The sequence below is a fragment of the Macrobrachium nipponense genome, chromosome 21, assembly GCF_015104395.2.
Source record: "Macrobrachium nipponense isolate FS-2020 chromosome 21, ASM1510439v2, whole genome shotgun sequence".
In the NCBI taxonomy this organism is placed as follows: domain Eukaryota; kingdom Metazoa; phylum Arthropoda; class Malacostraca; order Decapoda; family Palaemonidae; genus Macrobrachium; species Macrobrachium nipponense.
In genome coordinates this window covers 78,135,127-78,157,626 of record NC_087212.1, presented here as the reverse complement: position 1 = coordinate 78,157,626, position 22,500 = coordinate 78,135,127, and the positions used below count along the sequence as shown (strand labels likewise).

Genomic DNA, 22,500 nt, shown 5'->3' with positions numbered 1-22,500 from the left:
TGTTCAGTTCAACAAGAAAAACATATAAAATCAGTTAAGTAATAACATCACGATTCTGTTTGGCTTTGATATCTTTTTCCTAATCCATCCTTCCGTTACCACATAGAAATTACGACAAATTCTGAAGCAAAGCAATCTCTTGCTGATCAACTGCAAGTCTCCTCAATGAGAAGGTACACGAGTCCATGACCAGTGAGAGCTCTCTCTCTCTGTCACTCTCTCTCTCTCTCTGTCCTCTCTCTCTCTCTCTGTCTCTCTCTCTCTCTCTCTCTTGGTGACCTGGATTTTAGGCTTCCCTATAATGTGATCAGCACCGCCTGTTTCCCTCCATTCCTTGTTTTTCTCCTTAGCTCCTGAGGAATACGTTTATCGGCCTTTTATGGACTCGTAACCTGTTTCCTCCATTCTTAGTTTCTCTTCAGTAGGATATATATAATGAATATTCATTATATCAGAGGAGTGGATGTTACGTTATTATGACTACTACTACTTCTACTATTATTATTATTGTTATTATTATTATTATTATTATTATTATTATTATTATTAAAGATGATGGCAGCATCAGTGGAATTGATTTTATATATGGTCTTTTCAATTCTTCTTATTATTCTCTTCTCATCAGGGCTGATATTTGCTAATAGCTGGCCGATGTTCATATCTTGGTTAAAGAAATGTTTTCTAAAAATACTAATTTATTGTTATGATAACAAAAGTGATTAACAAATCTTAGTAATGGAATTCCAACGTTTCCAAACCGTGATACATCGGTTCATTTTCAAGGAAAGGTGAGCGTGAACTGATTGGAATGGGGTCGTTCGGCGGTATTTATTGTGTCCCAGGTGCTCTGTCTGATGGGCGCTGCGTTTTCATTGGCTGAACAGAGGATTAAGTCCCTGAGTCAAGCCGTCTTGCAGAGGTGGAAGCTCGCACTGCTCTTCGCGTGCGGACGCTGGAGACTGGGAGCATAGTATTGGGCAGGGGCACCTGATTGGTCCGTTCGATCGGCTCTATGGTGCCGGCGGGCAGCGCCCTACGTGCCACCGTCGGGAGGAGTGAAGTCTCTTGAGTGGTGTTAAGGCTGGGTCTCTCCTTCCCGATGTGTAGGGCCTCTAAGAGGCGGAGGCGACGGTGGTCTGCTGCCTTATCGATAATACCAATATTAGGAATAATGTCCTTCCGAGTTATCCTGGTATTGTGGACGTTTTTTGCATGATTATGGATGGCGCCTTCCTGAGCGTGGCAGGATACCTCTTGGAAAATCGCATCGTTGTCATACCAATGTAGGCGCCGGGCATTCCCGGACAGGGCATTTGTATTGGTAGACAACGTTAGTTTTTCTTGAGAGGGTCCTGCATCACAGGGGCTGGGTTGTTTTCATTCCTAATCAGGCCACTGGTCTTCTTGCTTTTATAGTAAATGATCAATTTTACTTTTTTCGCAGGGTCCGTGGGGGAGACATTCCTTTCGATGATGTTACGAAGGGCTCGTTCATCCTCTTTGTATTTCTTGTGAAATGCTCCCTTGTAAAAGAGAGTGACGTCTTCAAGGGCGACGGGGCGAGGCTCCTGCTGGTACCACTTATCGATGTTTCTGCGAATGGCTTTTCGATGTCCCGGTTGGAATACCCGTTGTTAATTAGAACTTGGGCAACACGTTCTAATTCAGTGTGCGTGTCCTTCCACGAAGAGCAGTGTGAGAGAGCTCTCTTGATGAAGGGCGCTGATTGCAGTGCGTTTGTATCTCTCTGGATTATTATTATGACTGCGTGCATATAGGAGAGGGCGCCAAAACAAAGAAGGGTAAATAATGCGTGTTTCCTTGCGAGTATCCTTTCCAGAATGTTTGGCCCCAAAGGGATTCTGGAAGACGAGACTGGTAGAGGAAAACGTAATTAGAATACCGAATGAAATATCCTGGTGCTGGCTCAAGCACTTTTCTCATTGCCTCCAGTCTCTCTCTCTCTCTCTCTCTCTCTCTCTCTCTCTCTCTCTCTCTCTCTCTCTCTCTCGCTTGTACAAACAAACAGTCATTCCTTCTGTCTATGGTGGACGGAATGGTGATGATTCTGTCCCTTTGAACTGCCTAACATAAGAACCGTACTGGGCGAGAGTATCCCATTGAATATTTTATGGTTATCATCCGGCCTTCCGATAATTGCCTGCAACAATGAAGGCTGTGGACGAAGATTTTCCCTGTTTTGACGTTTTTCATGCGGTGCCGTGTTTCTTTAAGAGTGGAACTTTCAAGAGTGAATTTCATTATAAAAGTGTATGTTTCTGCGAGAGAGAGAGAGAGAGAGAGAGAGAGAGAGAGAGAGATGAAATTTCCTGGATTAAGAATAAATCTGGTTTTTTGCTTTCAGGTTTTCAATCTCCCTTAAATCAGTGCCATTAAAATAAATCTGGCAATGTAAGCTCTTGGCTCAAACGCATTTATTCCATCCTTAATTCATGTAAAATTTTGATTAATGAAAGTTGAATGGATTCCTCTTTCGTTAGATTTTTTTTTTTTTTTTTTTTTTTTGCAGCTAGAGCTTTTCCAATTGAAAGAGTGATTAATAAGTTTGATGAATAGAAAAGAAAGCAGGATCGGAGATTTCATTGTAGACAATGAAAATGAGACGAATAACTGAATTTCCATTTCTCCTTTTAGTTGCTACAGTTACAGATGAACGACTACAGATACCATTATCTCTTCACGACATTCGTAAGTATGGTTCTCATTTGCCCGATGAAAAATCTTCTTTTCCAAAACCGATCATGAATATTTTCAATCACCTTGAAATTCATTCCACTTACCAGAAGTTCATTTTAGACAAAATAAAAACAAATCTTTGAACTTTTTTCTGAAATCAACTTGAACGTCATGATTAATTACTAATGAGTTTGGTGACTTTGCTACGTCAAAGATATTATTTTCCTCGTCCCCAGGACATCGAAACGTTTGATCTGGAAGACTTCAAATACAATTTCGTGAATATGACAGCTTTCCGCCTCGTGGACACAGACAATGGCCACGTTAAGAGGACTCTCAGGGATATGGAGAAGTTCCAGCCCATTGGGCACTCGATTCTTAATAAGTCGACAATCATCCAGGTAGGCTTATAGGGGGGGGGGGAAGGGGGGGGGGGGGGGGGGGGGGGGGGGGAGTGGACTCGGGTAGGGGAATCCCCTGGTTCGTCTTTCAGGGTGCTCCCCGAGCTCTTTGTTCCTTGTTTGTCTATAACTTATTGAAACGGAGCTTCTTGAAAATTTAATGTTACAGTTTACGGCTTATGTTTCTTTTTCTAGCATGCGACCATGGACCTGTCTCCCTCGAAGGATTATATATATATATTGATGCTCCTCCTTAAGAGTTTTCTCCTGCCATAATTTATCACAATTTTATTCTAGGTTCCTTTGATACTGATATTGCAGCCCGCATTTCCTCTGATCTTCTCCCAGGCTCGATTGTTTCTTGATTATCGCAGTTGAACGATTTGTTCTTGAGAAGTTTTGATGACTTTTTCAGCCTCTTCGACGGATTGTTGCTTATCTTGACAGAGCAAATACACCATTTTATTTAGTTCCTTCATTATTAACCTAAACCACTGAACAGTTAAGTAGCATATTTATTGCCGCAGTCTTTTTCTTTTCTTTTCCTGAACTATTGTTTTCGTGGTGCACTTTTGTTTTCATCTGTTGTTTGCTTTGAAAACTTTTTCAGATCTTGAGGATTTTTTCCGAAGTTTCATCAGATGTTACATGAGAGTTATTGTGCTGGAAATCTGTCCCTTCATCTCCCCCAAGTCTTTCAGGTGGCTACACATTTTCAAGATAAACTGGTTTATTTGCAACTACATTAACCTACTCCACAGTAATAAGTTAACGTAAAACAAAACTTCTTAATAAAATGGACGTCGTCGCACTTGTGAAGTCCCATTTAAAAAAAAAAAAAAAAAAAATTAAAAAAAAAAAAAAGATCAAAAAAAGACAAACGGGGGGGGGGGGGGGGGGGAAGGCGACCCTGTTATCTTATAAACTATTCAATCCTGAAGATGGATTTCCCTCCCGTTGAGGCCCCTTTGCTTATCTTACTGCTTCTCCTTTATTCAAAGATTGGTGATTTAATTTGATCAAAAGATCCAAAACCTCCAACTCAGCCAAAGTGACTCCTAGCAGGGCAACCTGTCGTATACTTCATCAGAGATCTGCCACCAGGCACCAAGTAACTGCCGCCTCCTTGCAACGAACGCCCCTGACCGCTCTGTTCCGTTTCCTTCCATTGCAGGCAGAGCCCGCCCTCATCTTCGACAGCGTCAATGTTTTTGCCAAAGGACTACACGCACTGGAGCGTTCGGCTACGCTTAGCCTGGCCAATTTGTCTTGTGAATCGGAAACGCCTTGGCCAGATGGATCGTCTCTTTTCAATTATATCAATGCTGTAAGTCTAAATTTGTCCTTTTTACTTGATAAAGAAACTATGGGGGTAATTACATGCTAAGCTATAGTAAAGAACTCTTGCTTTGATATTATACATAACCTCAATTTCAAACCCCACTCACAGATTATGAAACGATTTTATGAAACGATTTGCATTCCTTTAAAAATTTTGCATCCAATTCTTCACTCTTAACTGTGCAATTCTTGTGACCGTTTCTAGTTATTTGAATTTATTTCAAATTTTAGAAGATATATGTTCATGGTCACTAAACCCTCACAAAATCCCAACAGACTATTCAATCCTCAGCATGTACAAGCAAAGTTTATTTATTATTATTATTTTATTATTAGAGTATTATTCAGTTATTATTATTATTTATTCATTATTAACTAGAAAAGATGCCACTTATTCAGAAGGAAAATATACACGAAGAAATGAGAGTAAATTTAACTGGTTTTCTAAGCCATTTACCATGAAGTTATTTTTAATTGTCTGTACACTTTCACACACAAATAAGCTCATAAGGAGGATACATAAATATATATATATATATATATATATATATATATATATATATATATATATATATATATATATGTACCCTCTCTGCAACGCAGACTACGGGCACGAGAATAAGACCTACCAAGAAATAGAAATTCGACACTCAGTGACGTCATACTTTGTATTTAACGGTTAGGTCTCAAGTCCGGATGCGGTTATAAAAACTATTCATGTTCATTTGCAAACGAGTCCTGGAGACGCCGCTGATAGATGGGGGATATTTTGGTCAGCCGACTACACTAAGCAAATGGAAAAACCGTGAATAATTTTTCCTTATTTCCTGAAAAGCTTCAATGGCGAGAGGTAGAAGTACGAACTTATTCATATAAAAACATACGCTCTTCAAATAATGCCATTGACTTCAATAGGAATTGCATAAGAAAGAATAATATCCCTAAATTGCATATATAGTTATATATAATGCAATATATCATATATATATATATATCTATATATATATATATATTACACCACACATGTATATTTGATTTTTAAATCCCGAAGAAAATGTAAAAATGTGATTGATGATTCTACGAACTAAGTTACAACAACGAAGAAAAATTGAAACAATCTTTTGATCCTGTAATAAAACAGATGTTCTAGAATAATTCGATCACCAATAAGTAGATTTTGATGTTAATCCGCTGACCGTTCTGTGACCTCCCAACCTTATTTGTACTCCCATAGGACTTATACCCACCACATAAATTCGGTCTTTGTCTCTACATATTTATAGTTGCTGTGACCATATCTTGGTAATAAGACGAGAAAGTACTTAGCATCTCTATCGTTTCAATTTTGTTTTGTGACAACTTTGTATATATAATATATATAATATATATACATATATATATATATATATATATATAATATATATATATATATATATATATATATATATATATATATATATACATATATACGACTGGTAAAAATGTTCTGTAACAACAGAATTCCATCTAATAAAAGGAGACATTTTGGTGTTTTTATGGGCTCCTTTTATTAGATACATATATTAATATAATAATATATAATATATATATTATATATTATATATATATATATAATATATATATTATACTATACACATATATATATATATATATATATATATAGGAAATATATATATGTATATATTAATCGACAAATGTTTAGATTTGTTTAGTTATTTGTGATGAGATTTTGGTAGAAATTTCGAGAATAATGTTGATGGTGTCGCCAGGTTGAGTACGACGGGGTGACTGGTCCTATCAAGTTTACGGAAGGAAAACGAACCAATTTCAAGTTAGACATTCTGAAGCTGAGGATGGAGAAGCTGTACAAAGTGAGTTTTTCTGCCTTCTTCTTGAAGTCGCCATTTGTCCTTTATCCAAATACTGACATTTCAAATATCTTAATTCATAAACCTTGATGTCATGAAGATTGTCTGATGAATTTGCTTCAAAACCCTCTCACTATTTACGCTTTTTGCTTGACCATTTAATCAGCATTTCTCAAACAAATTTGGCAAAAGTCTTGACTCCTGCACTTTAATCTTAGCACACTATATATATATATATATATATATAGAATATATATATATATATATATATATATATATATATATATATATATATATATATATATATATATGTATATATATATATATATATATATATATATATATAGTTATATATATATATATATATATATATATATAGTTATATATATATATATTATATATATATATATATATAATAATATATATATATTATATATATATATATATATAATAACTATATATAGATATATCTATATATATATATATATATATATATATATATATATATTTCGTTCATATTCCATGTCTTTTCATTTGCTCATTCCTCGAAGAATCCACTTGTATTCATCTTGACTACTAGAAACACGTTGCCTTATACAGCATCTTCACTAACCTATCTAACGTTCTTGTGATATCTCAAGACGATATACTGGTCTACAGGAAGATATCAGCTTTCAGGATTAAAAATAACTCCTTCAAGTTTTTCCTCATAACCTTTCGTAACCTTTCGTCGGAAGCCTCGCTGACATGTCAGAGCGATTAACTGCTCACCCTCGTGAGCACTTGGACGGCGAAGGATGAAACATTTTCTGTTGAACTAGGATATTAGAAAAGTAGAGCACAACCACTCTGCTAAAAAGGAGCGTATAGAGAGAGAGAGAGAGAGAGAGAGAGAGAGAGAGAGAGCGGTTAATTTTTACTGATTCAAGCTAAGGTGTTCAAAGATATTGAAGAGTTAAGGCAAAAAAGAAAAAGGTAAGAGTAAAAAAAAACAAAAAAAAAAAAAAGGGCAAAAGAGGGGAATATCATAATTATGCCGGGTTATACCCAGATGGATGTGTTAAAACCATTGCCCGAGGCTACCCAGGGGCAATTGGATTGCTCGGAGATGCTCTCTTGTAGTCCCGTGCTGTCCAGTTAGGGAATAAAACTGGTTAATAAGTCAGCGAGCTGGACCTAGTACCACTTCCTCTGCGAGGAGAGAGACCTTACCTTACCTTACCTTACCTTTACAGACCTTAACATCTTTGTTTCGAGGGTTGCCCCAGGTCCCTCAGTGTGAGGCCACCTCTAATGTCTACCAGAGAGTTGCTAGTACATCTTCCTGGTATAATTTTGCATCTGTCCAATCTTGGATGGTCTTGGATGCAGGTTTAGATATTTGTGCGAGCTTAATTCTTGAAAACACTATCTACGCTCACCGAATCCTGATATAATTCCTCAGCATGAGCTGGCAACGCATTGAATAGGCACCCCCCCCCACTGGCATTATCGATGGCTGGGTGCGTAGCGGATTAATGTCCTGCCTGTGTGCTTTCCTTATTTTTCCTGGTATATTTTGTTTTTTTGGGCACTACTTAAATCTACCTCTGCTTGCTCTTTCTGATATTTTTAGTTCAATGATAATTTTCTTTTTTGCTTATTCCCTTCTATCTGTCTTTTCCATGCCTGAATTATCATGTAGCGTTCTTTCTTCTCCTTTCCAGGACTATATAATTTTAAGAATTGTAGTCTTTCCCAGTAGATCTAGGTCCTTAACTTAACTTTCTATTCTCAGCTGTAACAGGAAACCTTTGGTACCTTTGTACACTCGCATATTTGTTTGGCAATATCCTTTTGGATAGTGTTGGGTACCACTGAACTCATATTGCAATATTCAAGTGGACTACGAACCATATGTGTTTTATAAAGCATAATCCATAGTGTTCAGTCGTTTTCTTGTTTTTGAAGTGCCGTAACAACATTCCCTATTTTTGCTGTTTACATTTTGCCAACAGAGTTGCTATTTGATCATTGCATAACATGTTCCTATTCAATCATCACAACCAAGGTCTTTAACTGCTTCCCCTTATTTTTGTGATGGTCTACATTATTAGGTCCCTTATATGCAGATAGCTTCCTTTCTCTGTCTCCATAATTTATTGATTCAAATTTATCACAGTTCAAATACCAGCCTAATTTGACCTATGCCCAATCATATACTTCTTTGTTTAAGGTCTCTTTTTGTAGAGCGTTCCTATCTTCATCACAAGTAATTTCTCGACTTATTACCCCCCCCCCCCCCCCTTTTTGTTGTCATCTGCGAAACCTACTCACTACCGCAATCCTTAAACATTATTGTCTATGTCGTTCCAATCCATAATTAACAACAAAAAAACCCCCCAAGGTTTTTTATTTTGTTTTTTGGGGAACCAAAAAAGCTAACAAAACCGTAACCTTGTCGGCACACCGGATAATTAACCATTGGCTTTCAATCCGACTTTCTCGTCGTTTGCAATAACTATCCTGTTTATTTTCTTTGTGTAAAAATTCCTTTTAACCATCTTCATACTTTATCAACGATATTGTGTTTTCTTAATTTTCTTGCGCTCAATATATTATGGTCTACTTTATCAAAAGCTTTTGCAAAGTCTAACTAAAACCACATCTTTGGTTTCATTTCCGATTTTTCATTCATTAGAAGATTGTTTTCACACGATGGACTAACAGTTTGGGTTTGTGGTACTTTTTTTCCGGGGTACGAAACCCATATTGTCCCTTTATTAAACAGAATTATTTTTTTATTAAATGTTTTCATTAATAATTTTATTTTTTATTCATTACACCCTTTCATACACTTTCATTATATGTTGATGTTAGATCCACAATGGCCTATAAATTACTTGCCTCTAGTCTTGAATCCACTTTTTGAAAGTAGGTGGGGTAATAATACGCTAATTTGTTTTGCTCATCATATATCTTGCCTGTATACTACACTTTGTTCGTTGAATAATATTTGCAAGTGGCTTTGCGATAGAATGAACGACTTTCTTTAACAAAATAGCAGGCAATTCCATCAGGCCCTGCAGCAGCTCCATTTTAATTTTCATTAATTAGCCTGCACAATATCCACTTCATTAAATATCTATGTTCAGCTAAATATTCAACTTTTCATTGTCATTCCCACCTTTTCTAATATCATTATCTTACATTTCTAGTTCTCAGGGTGGAATTCTCTCTTATATCGTTTCTGCCAGTATGTTGCAAATTTCCTTTTTTTTGCCATTCAGTTAATCTCCCTTACAATTCCACAAGGGCCTATTTATATTCTTCTTTTATTCATCTTTCTTCGCATATGAGTATAATAGTTTGGGGTTTTGCTTGACATTTAACTAGGGTTGGTTTTATTTTTTCCATTCCCAAGTCCCCGTTTTTCCATTTCTTTTGTATTGAGATAAAATTTTTTTCTTTTTTTCGCATTTTTCTTTTAAATCTTAATTTTTAGTTTCTATAAACCTTTTCCATAGCATTTTTTTCTTTTTTTTTTGCAAGACTTTTTTTTCCACTTTCTGATTTTCTGGAACAAGATTCTTCTGGTCTCTTGGTATGCATGAATGATTTTTTCTTTTCTTTTCTTCTCCCCGTTATATATTTTTTCCACCACATTATTATTCCAATAAATTTTATATAACGATCTCCGTATTTACCCTTATGTCCATCACGTAACGAAAATGGTTATCCCAATCTTTGGTTTAATTCTTCATTAATTTTCTGAAACATTTTCTTTTATTTTTACTGAAGAAAGTTGTAATTTTCCAATAATCCCTTCCCACTGTTTCATTTTCTTCGCTTAATCTCTTATTTTCACTTGCTTTGGATTTGGAATGAACTGTTTAATTCTATGACATTATGGTCTTGAAATACTCGCATTATAAACTATTATTTCTTTAACATAATTCATCGCCGTTCACCAAATTACTAGGTCTAAAGTATATTTTTCCTTTCATTGTTGGCAAGGTGGATTTTTATTTGTTGAATGTTGTATTCTAGTAGCATATCTAATAGCTTGTTTTCAAAATTGACCTTATTAGCTTCTGCACTAACTATTACTCTTTTTTTCGATATGGTATAAAGTTACAAAACCAACAATCTCCTATTCGGTTTCTTTCCCATTATACGAAAGGAAAGTTGAAGTCACCAAAGATAGCGGAGAATCATGTCCAGTTCCTTGTGATTTCTACATATATCATCCAATTTTTCAAATTATTCAAGTCAAACAAACTCTTTAGTATTAGGAGGTACTATATATTACTATGTTCATCAATTTTTCAGAATTCAAATTCTACCGCTATTAGTTCACATTCTGAGTTACTATATTTCTCAATACAATTTTATTTTTCCTTGTTTTTTTTCTTTCACCATATATTGCGGTTCCCGGTTCCCCCTTGATTCCGATTGTTTTTCTATCTGATCTATAAGTTGGGAAACCCTTTTTATTTGATCATCATTTCCCCAGTCTCTTGGAGGGAATAACCAGGTTTCACTTATATTCATATTATTCTATTTTCTTTAATTTTCTTATTTTGGGTTAGTTCTTTATAAGTTACTCTGATTTTTTCTTTTTTTTTTGAGTTACTCGTAACTAAACCCATGCGCATTCCATCACTTTTTTTTAATGGGGGGGGGGAAAAATGGCGGTTTAGGCGTGTTTTTCTCCGTTTCATTTAAATACCTGAGAGTAAATCAAGGATTTTCCCACGTCTCTTTCCTTTTTCTTGAGGTAATGTTAGTTTCTTTTTTTTCATTTCCAGAAATTCTTCTGACATTAAACAAAAAATCCAACTTTTCCATTAATATTTGATCTTCCTTCAATCATAATTATTCATTTTGTGGTCTGAATCTGCAATTTCTCCTTTTCCGTTTCCTGTTATAGCAATAAATCACCTCTTGTCATAATAAATACAGTTAATTATCTACTGAGTTAGAATTTCGGAGCTGATTGCTTTGAAAATTCTTTGGCTGACACCATCTGCATATCTCATTGGTTGGGGGGTTTTGCTTTCTCGTTTTACCTGATATTCTTAGGATTTCTCGTCTTTATTTGTTTCTTTCTTATTTTGGATTTTATTACTTTGCGGTTTGGTTATTATTTTTTGATTTAGATTCATGGCTACAGGGCGGGGCATATATTTGGCATTTTTGTCGAACTTACATCCTTTTCCATTCTTTTAGGTTTTTTTACATAATGTTTTTGGGGATGCAGATCTCTGCAATCCCATCCCCCAATACAATCTTAAGTATGCACGAATTTACCCATATTATTTCAATAGTTTTTGACATACTCTTAGGAATGGTTTGTAGTAACATCTTTCTCCAAATCCTGCAATTCCTTCCCCTTTTCCAAAAAGGTTTGCAGATTTTTGTCTTTCCTTGACTATTTATTTTCCTCGTTCCCGTCATTGTATAGATCTGGGTAGAGCCTTGCTTCGGGATTTGCTTTTCTGTTGTCCATATCGTAATTTATTTCTTCGTAGGATATGATGCTTTAATTATTGCCTCATTAATGTAGTATCAATGAGTATATCTGCATCCATTACTTTTTATCTTTGTTCTTTGTTTTCCTTATTTTTTTCGGTGCCATGTTTCACTTTTTCGTTTTACCTTCTCTTCCTTTTTTCCTTTTCCTTCTTCTTTTTCTTTTTCTTCTTCTTCCTTCCTTCCTTCCTTCTTCTTTTCATCCCTCAACTACTTTTGTACATTCAATTTGATTGAATTTGAATACAGTTTGGCTATCCAATAGATAGACATGTTTTGAACAAAAAATTTCTGGTATCATTTTCTCAAATCTGTATTACCTCAGCACCCCACTGTGGATGGGTCGGAATGTTGCATGCAGCACATTTTCTCGATTAGTTTTTGTTTTGGGATTGACTATGCTATACCAAACCTTACCACATTTGCATGCTTTTGTTGGCATTCTTTTTTCCTAATTGGCATCAATTAGGATATTCACAAGATTCACCTTATTCATTTTCTTTGTCGGAATATGTTGGGTTTATGTATATTTTTGCTTTATGAGTCTCTTGAACCAACTTGGATTTTTATTTTCGGAAACTTCTTCAATTATTTTCAAAGAGTGTGTTTTCATTAGATTTGTTCCAGTTTTGAAGGATTATTATTCCTTCTAATATATCTATGATCTTTTGTATCTTTTTGGTTAGGAACTGTTTGCTGAGTTTCCATAGATGAGAAATGCCAGTTTCCCTTCCTGCTACCGTCATCGTATTTTTGCGAAATCTGCTAGGACACGCCCAAATTACGCCACCTTTTTCCCGCAGTTGGAACTTAACTGCCATCTTGTTCTGATTTATAGTATTAACACTTGATAAAACGAACTTAACGAAAGACGCTTTTAACTCCCTACTATTTTGCACAACTAATCTTATCACTCCGATAGTTTCACGAGAGAGAGAGAGACGTGTTCTTTAATCTATTTCAAGCGAAGTCATTCTGAGAAATACGGTCAGTAAGGAAATTGCAGAAGGGCTATTTCATTGATAATAAGGAGGGAAAGGAGCATTTTTATGATGGTACATAAGCACATAATGCGGTGCATATTGGATAATAAACAAAGATGATTTAAGTTCAATGAAATCCATTTTTTACAATCGGGACTGCAATATTCAAAAATACACCTAGAGAAATAATATTTGATTTATATTTTCTATTTTTTGTTACCTTTCAAATAAATACACTTATCTTATAGATCGAACAAATTGGGACATTGCTTTTTAGAGTCATTGTTGAGAAGGTGTGTTGGCGAACTTCCGTTCAGCGGATAAGTAGTTGATAGAGTCCGTCCGCCATATTGCAAAGAGGCAGTTCAGCCACACCAGCAGCAGTACCTGAAATGTGTCTGATCATTGTCTCACTGAAGTCACTATGAAAATGTACAGTATTTCGCCTCGACCGCTTTCATGAATAATGAATGGCGCCCCTTCTTAAAAGATGAGAAGGCGCCAGAAAACGTTACCCGAAAGCTATTAACGAGGTGCTTCATTCATTGCTCGGGTCAACAAGCTACAGTGGTTTATGACCCTTCCTCAGAGAGTTGAGCCCAGAACGTCTCACCAGGGGTAGGAAGCGACAGGAGATAGACAGAGGACAGAGTAGACATGGGAGGAGCAAATGGAAGCGTAGACATGTGGATTCTTTAAAGTATTTAGTTTGAATCGCACTTCTGGTGAAATAAAATATATAATATGGTGGTAAAGAAACCGTGCTGAAATATCCCAAAGAAATTGAAAATGCTCCTGAGTTTGGTTTTATTTCGAATGGCACAGACTTTTTAATTAGACTGATATATTCTGTTAACTTTAAATATTTCTTCAATGCTATCGTAGTTTTCATCCCCGCCCCCACTTCTGAAAGCTTTGGAAAACAAAAAAAAAAACCCGACACTTCGATTTCGCAATCACGGTTCTAATTTCAAGTGCCGTCTCTTCGACATTTGTCATTGACAATAATTATAAATGTTTTTCTTCCGCTTTTATTCTATTTTTTTGCGAAATTATTTTGCAAGATCCTTTTTAATTACTTTTGGCAATTACACTAGGTTTATTTGCATTACCTGTCTTCCTTTTTCTTTCTTTTGAGGAATGTATGTTTATCGAAATGTTCGAATAAATAATAACCGTGACTTGACAGACAGACACAGACTCGTTTCCCAACACATTTCTCCAGTTCCGCTTTGCCTCTCTTCCATGAATGTCCTCAACTTTCTTTCTTCTCACCTGTCATCATTCCTTTTTCTCAAGTGCTCAGTTCATCTTCGCTCGTGTCCCATCCTTCATTCCCTCGTTCCCTTTCCACCACCGTCTTTCCCTTAACTCCTGACATAAGAGACCTCCATCATTTTCTCCTCGCCTTCATAATGGAAGTCTACGGATGTCACTCTGTGGGTGTATGTATTTCTTACCCATAAACGTGTGTCAGATTTCATCCCATTATCCCGGGTTTTAATCGCTCATTCTTTACCTTCTTCCATTTTTCATAAAGAACTTATTGAGTTTTTTTTTTTAGCTCGTTTAACATATTCTTTATCAAAAAAAAGATAAGCAATTTACAAATCTTGCCGCCATTACTTGTGAGTCTGTTCTCTCATTCAATACCAAACTTGTCAGTGTAATTCTTACTCTTGCGTGATTTAGTATAATGTGAACATATGGAAAATGATTCCCTCCCGTCCCCGTTTTCGTTCAGTGTATCCTCTCCCTTTTCGTAACTTTCTCGTCGCTTTATATATAAATAATAATCGGACTTTATCTCCTCCTCTTCCAGGTGGGAGAATGGACTCCCGAGAGCCAGATCAACATCACCGATCATCAGGCATTCTTCGAGGGGGGGAAGCCCAACATCACTCTCAAAGTCATCACTATAGAGGTAAGTGAGAGAGAGGCCGCCGCAGGCAGATTTCTTCCCGCATAATGATGATGAAGCGATCATCATCGTTCATTCCCCAAATGATATATTTTTTTTTTCATATATGTAACCGAAGGGGAAATTTTTTTTGTTAGTTGATAATAATTTCGTCACCCCCATGGGATCGAACCACCTTTCGGTACAACAATATGAAAAATAAAATAATCATGTTTGGGAGGTAAACGTGAATTTAGATAGATTAAAGGGACATTTTGTAGCTTGAATTTGATTATATAAATGGATCAACGGTTTCGATGTGATAACTTATTCATATATAATATAATATATATATATTACTTATATTATAATAATTATATATATAATATATATAGATATATATATATCTATACGTATTTATTATATATATATATATATATAGTATATTATATTATATCCACAGTATATAAATTATATATACTATAGATAATTATATATCATCGATATCATATACAATATGATATATTTACTAAGTATATATTATATATCATATAAGATAAGTTATATTATATACACTAATAATAAAATATATATAATATAATATATTAATATATCTATATATCTATATAATCTCCGATCTACATATATACACAATATATAACATATATATATATATATAGATATCGTAAATCTATATATATATAGATATGCATGTATATATAATAATATTATATAATAATATAATATGAAATAAACTTTGATCACGAAGTATATAAAAACGTAGATGCTTATGTATAAGTAAAGGTTTTTTTTGCCTACGAAGGAAAAATGGAAAAGCTTTTTCATATTTTTTCCTTCGTGGGCAAAAACAAAAAAACCTTATTTTAGATTATATATATATTATATTTATATATATTATATAATAAGAATATATATATATATTCAGGCAGGTAACGAGTAGATTCCAAGTAGTACAGTAATTTAATCCTACAACGGGCGTAGTATATAAGTGCCCCGGATGCAATTCAGTTAATTATGTGGATCCGACCCGACGCTAACTCAAGTTAAGAGCCGATTCCCATTATGGAATAAATCCTCGCAGTGGCTGCAGACCATCCGCCCGGAATTGTCTTACATCAGAAACAATGCCTACAACTATAAAACGCTTTTTAAGTAAGGTTATTTCAAAATTATGGGCCAACCAAAAGAAACATCAGAATTGCTAATATTGAGAGCCTCAATATCAAATTTAAAGTACCTTCCCCTAATCACCAAACTACGGCGGTTCCATTGTTTATGTCCTCGTTTGGTTGTTTTTACTTTCGGTCCTCTGGTCTGTAGGTTTACGAAATGAAGTTTAGTGTGTTTTACCCTCACTTTGAATGTTTCATGTTTGTCCCACAAGTGTGTCTGTATTATTTTACTTATTGGTTTTGTTGTTCCTTGTTTTTAGTGTGCAATTTTAAATTCTCTTCTTTTGTGTGTAATTTACTTATAATTTAATGCATAAGTTTTAGTCTGCCTGTGCTTTTACTTAATTCATTTTCAGATAATTTTATGTGTCTTGTATTTATATAATTTCAAGTGCTCTAATGACCATATTTTCATGTATTTGCATAATGTTGTGCAAGTACTCCAATGTTTAAACTGCCAGTGTTCCTTTTAACATGTGGAAAATGTTTTCCTGTTTTTCGCTTTACATATATATGCATGATTTTTTCGCATCGCCGTGATTCATATACAAGCATTGAGCTACAAATGTACTTTATTATTCAATTCGCAGCACCTTGGAACTAATATATTTTCATATATGTTAACCGAAGGAGAATATTTTGGGTAAAGACGTCACTGAAGTCCTAATTTCTTCTCTGTTCGATGGTTCGAATCCACGATAGGACGAAATTAGCATATATGAAAATATACTAATTCCAGGGTAGAGCGAATTGGACATTGCTTTTTTCATTTTTCTCCTTCGTGGCAAAAAAAACCAACCTTTATGTTTAGACATAGCCATCTACGTTTTATATACTTTCGTGGATCAAGTTATTCTATATATATATATATTATATATATAAAGATATATATATATATTAATATAGAATATGATACGTATATATATATAATTACATAATATATATATATTTATTATATTAAATAAGATATAGATTATATAATATAGATATATACTATTACCTAACATATATTAATGAGGTGTGGCTAATTATATAATATATATTATATATATATATATATATATATTATATATAGTAGATATTCGTACTGCCAAAGTGGCATGGCCAGGAAAATGTTATGATCAAGACCTTTATTTATATTATTTAAGTGTTACTGTTTATCCGAAGTGAAAGTAGCAACCGAGTGTTTAGACGTTTATTTAAATGGTTCGCCACAGGTCAAGTCAAAATGGGGCATAAGGGGTTTATCTAATTGCATCCTGAAAGTCTTACCGAAGTATTGGAAGGGCCAACATCTGCTCTACGCTCCCCTCAGGGTAAAAGAGGAATAAGCTGAGAAGCAAAATTTATATTAGATCTATATTTATATATATAGAATATAGATAAAGATATATATATATAATATAATAGATATAATAAATATTATATTATATATGAATAACTTTGATCACGAAGTATATAAAACGATGATGCATGTATAAATAAAAGTGGTTCTTTGCCACGAAGGAAAAAAGGAATAAAAAGCGAGATAGCCAAAGTACTTTGCGGTCGTGTTCGGACCCTTTACTGAGGCAAAAGGGTCCTCAGTAAAGGGTCCGACCGAACAGGACCGAAAGTACTTGGCTATCTCGCTTTTTCATTTTTTTCCTTCGTGGCAAAAAAACCTTTATTTATTTATATATATATATATATATATATATATATATATATATATATATATACATATATATATATATATATAATAAATATATATATATATATTTATATATATATATATATATATTTTGATTAACAACAAAGAAGAAGAAACGTAAACAAGTGTGAACACTTGGAGCTCCTCAATACACCTTATTTATAGGATCTAAGGCATGGGAAATACCTCAAGCGCGAAATACAGTGAAATGAATAACTCAGGAATCCGAGGAAATGTGTACTCAAGTGCTGGCAGTTGGTGTTGCATGTAATTGACTTAGTTTTAAAGTTCTCCTCCGTAACTAAACGCATGCGTACTACTCCCCCTTGAAAAAATTTCTTTCGATGACGTCATCGTTTCGTCATAGTTTCATTGACGTGAAGCTACTCATTTTTCACTCAGAACACCTAAATAAATGAAAAGTAATCATGGCAAGTATCAATTCAGCATCGAGGCATCGGACTGTATGTTTATAAACAATGGCTTGTTGTTCTTTATCTTCAATAAGATTGACTGCATGAATCAGAGGATTGCTGAGCCTTTGCATGGACTTTTACAGTGAGGAGAAGCCTCGGAGGCAGTGCTGCTGGCGTTTGAGAAGTACGGCTGCCCCGAAAAGAAAAAGGAATATCGTGGGGGGCTCAGAAGAAGGAAAATACATACGACAAATTATGACGTTAATGTGTCAGTCACCTACACCTAAAGGTACGGAATTTTGTATAAACGAAGTGTACCCAAGTGCCTCCAGTAACTATGATCATGGTCAACATGGCAACGGTGCTGAAACTGTTTAGTGCTCTTCGTTCGGAGGTTCAGATCCTCTCCAATTCCAATAAGCAGCTTAGAGAAAAAGTTTCAAAAATAGAAGAAAATGTTAGCAAAAAGGAAATAACGACTTCAGTGAAGGAGAATAATGCGACAAAGCAGAAAAGAAAAACGGCAGATGAAGTGATAGCAGAACAAGCTGAACTACTTCATTTTTACAGAAAAAGGTCGGACACTAAAAACACTGACAAATTCACATCTGGCGAAGCTTCTAAAGGAACTGCTAAATTGTATACTGGAGAGGGCATGAGTAATAAAACGGTTACTCGGGATGTCACGCTACAGAATGATTCAGATGAGGATCTGGCCTCCACGACATCATCAACATCTTTGAACGAATGGGAGCTCCAGCCATGGCAGCGGAGAAAAGTGCGAAGGCAGATGCAGAGGAGAAACGTAAACGGACCATCTGGAGTTCCACACCCCGGATTCGCCACCTCAACCAAGTTATTAAGAAGAAAGCCTGCAGTAATAGGAACCAATGAGGGTACGGTCTACTAGCAGCTGAACCTCTCACCAATATTTCTCTTTTTGTGTCTAGGTTAAGTCTCATGTAAATGAAGATGAATTGAAAATCCATGTCATAAATATATCTGGTAAAAATTCAGTTCATTGTCAGAAACTTCAAGCGAAACATGACAATTATGTTTCCTTTAAAATATCAATCGAGAGCATTGAAAAATGTAAAGTAACTAACCTTTTCAGTCTGTTAATTGGCCAAAAGGCGTAATGTAAGGAAATGGTACGAAAAAAGAAATTAATCATGGCTTCAATTAATATAGCAACTTTTAACTGTAGATCTGTCAGGAAAAATGTCCACGTTGTAAAAAATTTATGTAATAACTATAAGATAATAGCATTGCAAGAAACATTTTTGCCACAACAGGAGAGTAACTTTCTAAACAATATTGATATTAAGTTTGATTCCATATCGTCGTCACCAGTAGACCTAAGTCAAGCTCTGGTGAGAGGAAGGACCATATGGGGGTCTAGCTTTTTTAGTTCATGAGGAGATCTCTCCGTATGTCAGGAAAATACCCACAAGAGATGAACGCTTTTTATGTATAGATATTAGTCTAGGTGGTAGCACGATTAGGGTTATCAATTGCTATATGCCCTATTATAACGGTTCTAATACTGAGGAATACTTAAATAAATTAGGGAAAATGCAAATGTCTATTGAAGAACATCAGAATGATCATGTTATTGCTGTAGGGGATTTTAACGCTCACATTTCATCAGAATTTGGTGCAGAATTATTTGGGTGGTGTGATGAATACGACTGCTGGGCAGCCGACATTACCTCATTACCACAGGATACCCATACGTGGGGTAAGCGATGCTACGGGTCACGACGAGGCTGGACCATGTTGTGTGCCCTAACTCCCTCTTGAGTGCACTTCGATGTTTTAAAGTTTTTTACGAGGAGATAGGCTCAGACCACAAGCCTCTGGGTTTTAAACTTTGTGTACAAGATTTTTCAACATACATAGTAGCAGGGACCATAATCGCAGAATGACTTTACGAGGTTAGAATAATGATGAATATAAAGTTCGAAGCGAGAAGTCACTAAAAGAAATAGAGCTTCCAGTTGAGGCAATTGTCTGTAGAACAAGGGGATGCAGAGACAGAAACCATGTATTTCTAATTGAAACATTTGCTGTCGATCTTGTTTGAGGCATTGATTAAGAGTGGAGATACAAAAAATACCGGGGAGGTACATAAAAGTCATGGTATACCAGGCTGGAATGAAAACGTCAAATTACACCACGTTACAGCCAGACAAAAGTATTTATTATGGAAGGAAATGGGAATGCCGAGATCGGGTGTGCAATACGATGAGATGGTCCTGTCTAAACGGGAATTTTAAAAAGGCACTCAAAGTCCTGCAAGAAGAAGACGGTAAACAAAACAACAAAGGAAAAAATCGCTAGAGATATGAGCAGGAGAAATCCTTGGAAAACAACAAAAACAAAATAAAGAAAGAAAACTACCCAAACTACCGGTTAGTATTGATGGAATAAGAGGAGAGTCAAAACATAGCAGAAGGTTGGAAGAATCATTATTCTCATATTATGGAAGGTACGAACCATCCACAAATGTCTTTGTCGATGGAAATGAAGATGAAGAAAGCACCATACAATTGTTTCCGTTAAAGACGTTCAAGATGCTTTAAAATCCCTTTCGTTAAATAGTGCCCCGGGCCTGGATGGAATCACAGGGAATCACTTACGATATGCCCATCCAACTCTGTATGTGCATCTGTCACTTTTGTTCACTTGTTTGTTCAGGCATCATTTCGTATCAAAAATCTGACTGAAATAAAAATTCTGAATTTAGTTAAGGATTACCATAAGTCTCTCTCGATAAGAATAACTATCGTCCAATAGCCCTGCCTCTATTTATTTCTAAGCTATTAGAATTGCATCCATCCTACAAAGATGCCAAAGACTTGTAACAACTTCGGATAATCAACTTTGCTTATAAAACTAAACACAGCACTGATATGGCCCTTTTTCTTTTTAAACAAACATGCCAGTTTTATAGGTCAAAAAACACTCCAGTTTTTGTATGCGCAATGGATATGTCCAAGGCTTTTTGATAGAGTGGTGTCATGAAAGATTATTTCAAATTTTAAAGAGAAGACGTGTGCCATTTTACATTATAGCACTGCTACAGTACTGGTACAAAACTCAGGACTTTAGAGTAATGTGGGTCAATAGTCTTTCCTCTCCTTTTAAAAACCCAGTTGTGGTATTAGACAGGGTAGTGTTTTATCAGCACTTCTGTTTGCCGTATATGTGGATGACAAGTACAAAGGTCCTCAGCAGGGAAGGTGGTTGCACAGTGGGAGAGGTTAAGGTGAATCATATCTTTATGCAGATGATATAATACTTTTAGCCCCATCTTTAAAGCGTTGCAAATACTCATAGATAAAAGTATGGAATATTTGAAGTATCATTATCTTGAAGCCAATCCTGACAAGACCAAAGTTCTTGTTATAAAGCCCAGGAATTTTATGTTTATTTAGTGAACCGTCACTCTATATTAATGACGTCAGGTTGGAAAGTCGTTAAGTCATGTAAAAAATATCACGGCATGAATATTAATGACAATCTGAAGGACGATGACCATATTGCATCACTCTATCGAGGGCAATGCTTGCGACGGCAATATGTGCTAAGGAAAAACTTCCATATGTGCAATGATGAGGCAAAAGTGCATTTGTTCAGATCTTTCTGTACTTCCCTGTATTGTATGCCTCTGGCAATGAAATGTAAAAATGAAACCCTACGAAAACTTAAGGTATGTTATAATGACTCTTTTAGGTACCTGATGGGAATAGAAAGTTTTCGAGAGTAAGTGGGACACTTTGTTTCTTTAGGAATACCAACATTGATGAATTAGTGAGTGTATTGTAAGCTTGTTTCAAAGAGCAAAGAGTTCAAAAAAAACCACAATTAATTTTGTGCAATTTTTAACAGTGATAGTTTTAAAAAATCATTAGATTTTAAAGAGTGGTCTAAACACATTTTCTGTGTTTGAGACCTTTTGTTTTATTCCTAATATATTTGTATATAACTATTAATTTTATCATAATATTTTGTATATGGCTCTACAGCTGAAATAAAGAATTTGAATTTGAATTTGAATTTGAATATATATATATATATATATATATATATATATATATATATATATATAGATATATATATATATATATATATATATATATATATTGTGACTGATGCAAGCCAGGAAGGCATAGGTGCATGCCTTATGCAAAAGTTTGATGGGAAAATTTCATCCTATAGCTTTTTATAGCAGGAAGTTCAGGACAAAAGGCAGTAACGAGAAGTCCATGGCCACCATAGATAAGGAAGCCTTTGCAATAGTGTCGAGCTTAGTTCATTTTAAAATGTTTACTGATGGGGAATAAAGTAGAAGTCCTTACAGACCACAAACCGTTACTTGATCTTTTTAAACCCGATTTGTCTCCCAAAAGAGCTCGATGGTTTTCTAACTATCAGAGATTTTGATGCAAAGCTCAAATATATAGAGGGCGAAATTTAATGTTGTCGCGG

General features: G+C 35.1%; 1 protein-coding gene across 9 annotated transcripts in view; it reads left to right on the top strand.

The window, feature by feature from the left end:
• Positions 1-22,500, top strand: part of LOC135198194 (glutamate receptor ionotropic, kainate 2-like) — a 394,828-nt gene that overhangs the window by 268,951 nt on the left and 103,377 nt on the right. For all 9 annotated transcript variants that reach the window (XM_064225768.1, XM_064225767.1, XM_064225771.1 and 6 more), the window contains exons 6-10: positions 2,656-2,709; positions 2,934-3,098; positions 4,273-4,425; positions 6,209-6,310; positions 14,627-14,728. In XM_064225768.1, the coding sequence (XP_064081838.1) occupies positions 2,656-2,709; positions 2,934-3,098; positions 4,273-4,425; positions 6,209-6,310; positions 14,627-14,728 (576 nt within the window). The remainder of the gene's footprint in view (positions 1-2,655; positions 2,710-2,933; positions 3,099-4,272; positions 4,426-6,208; positions 6,311-14,626; positions 14,729-22,500) is intronic.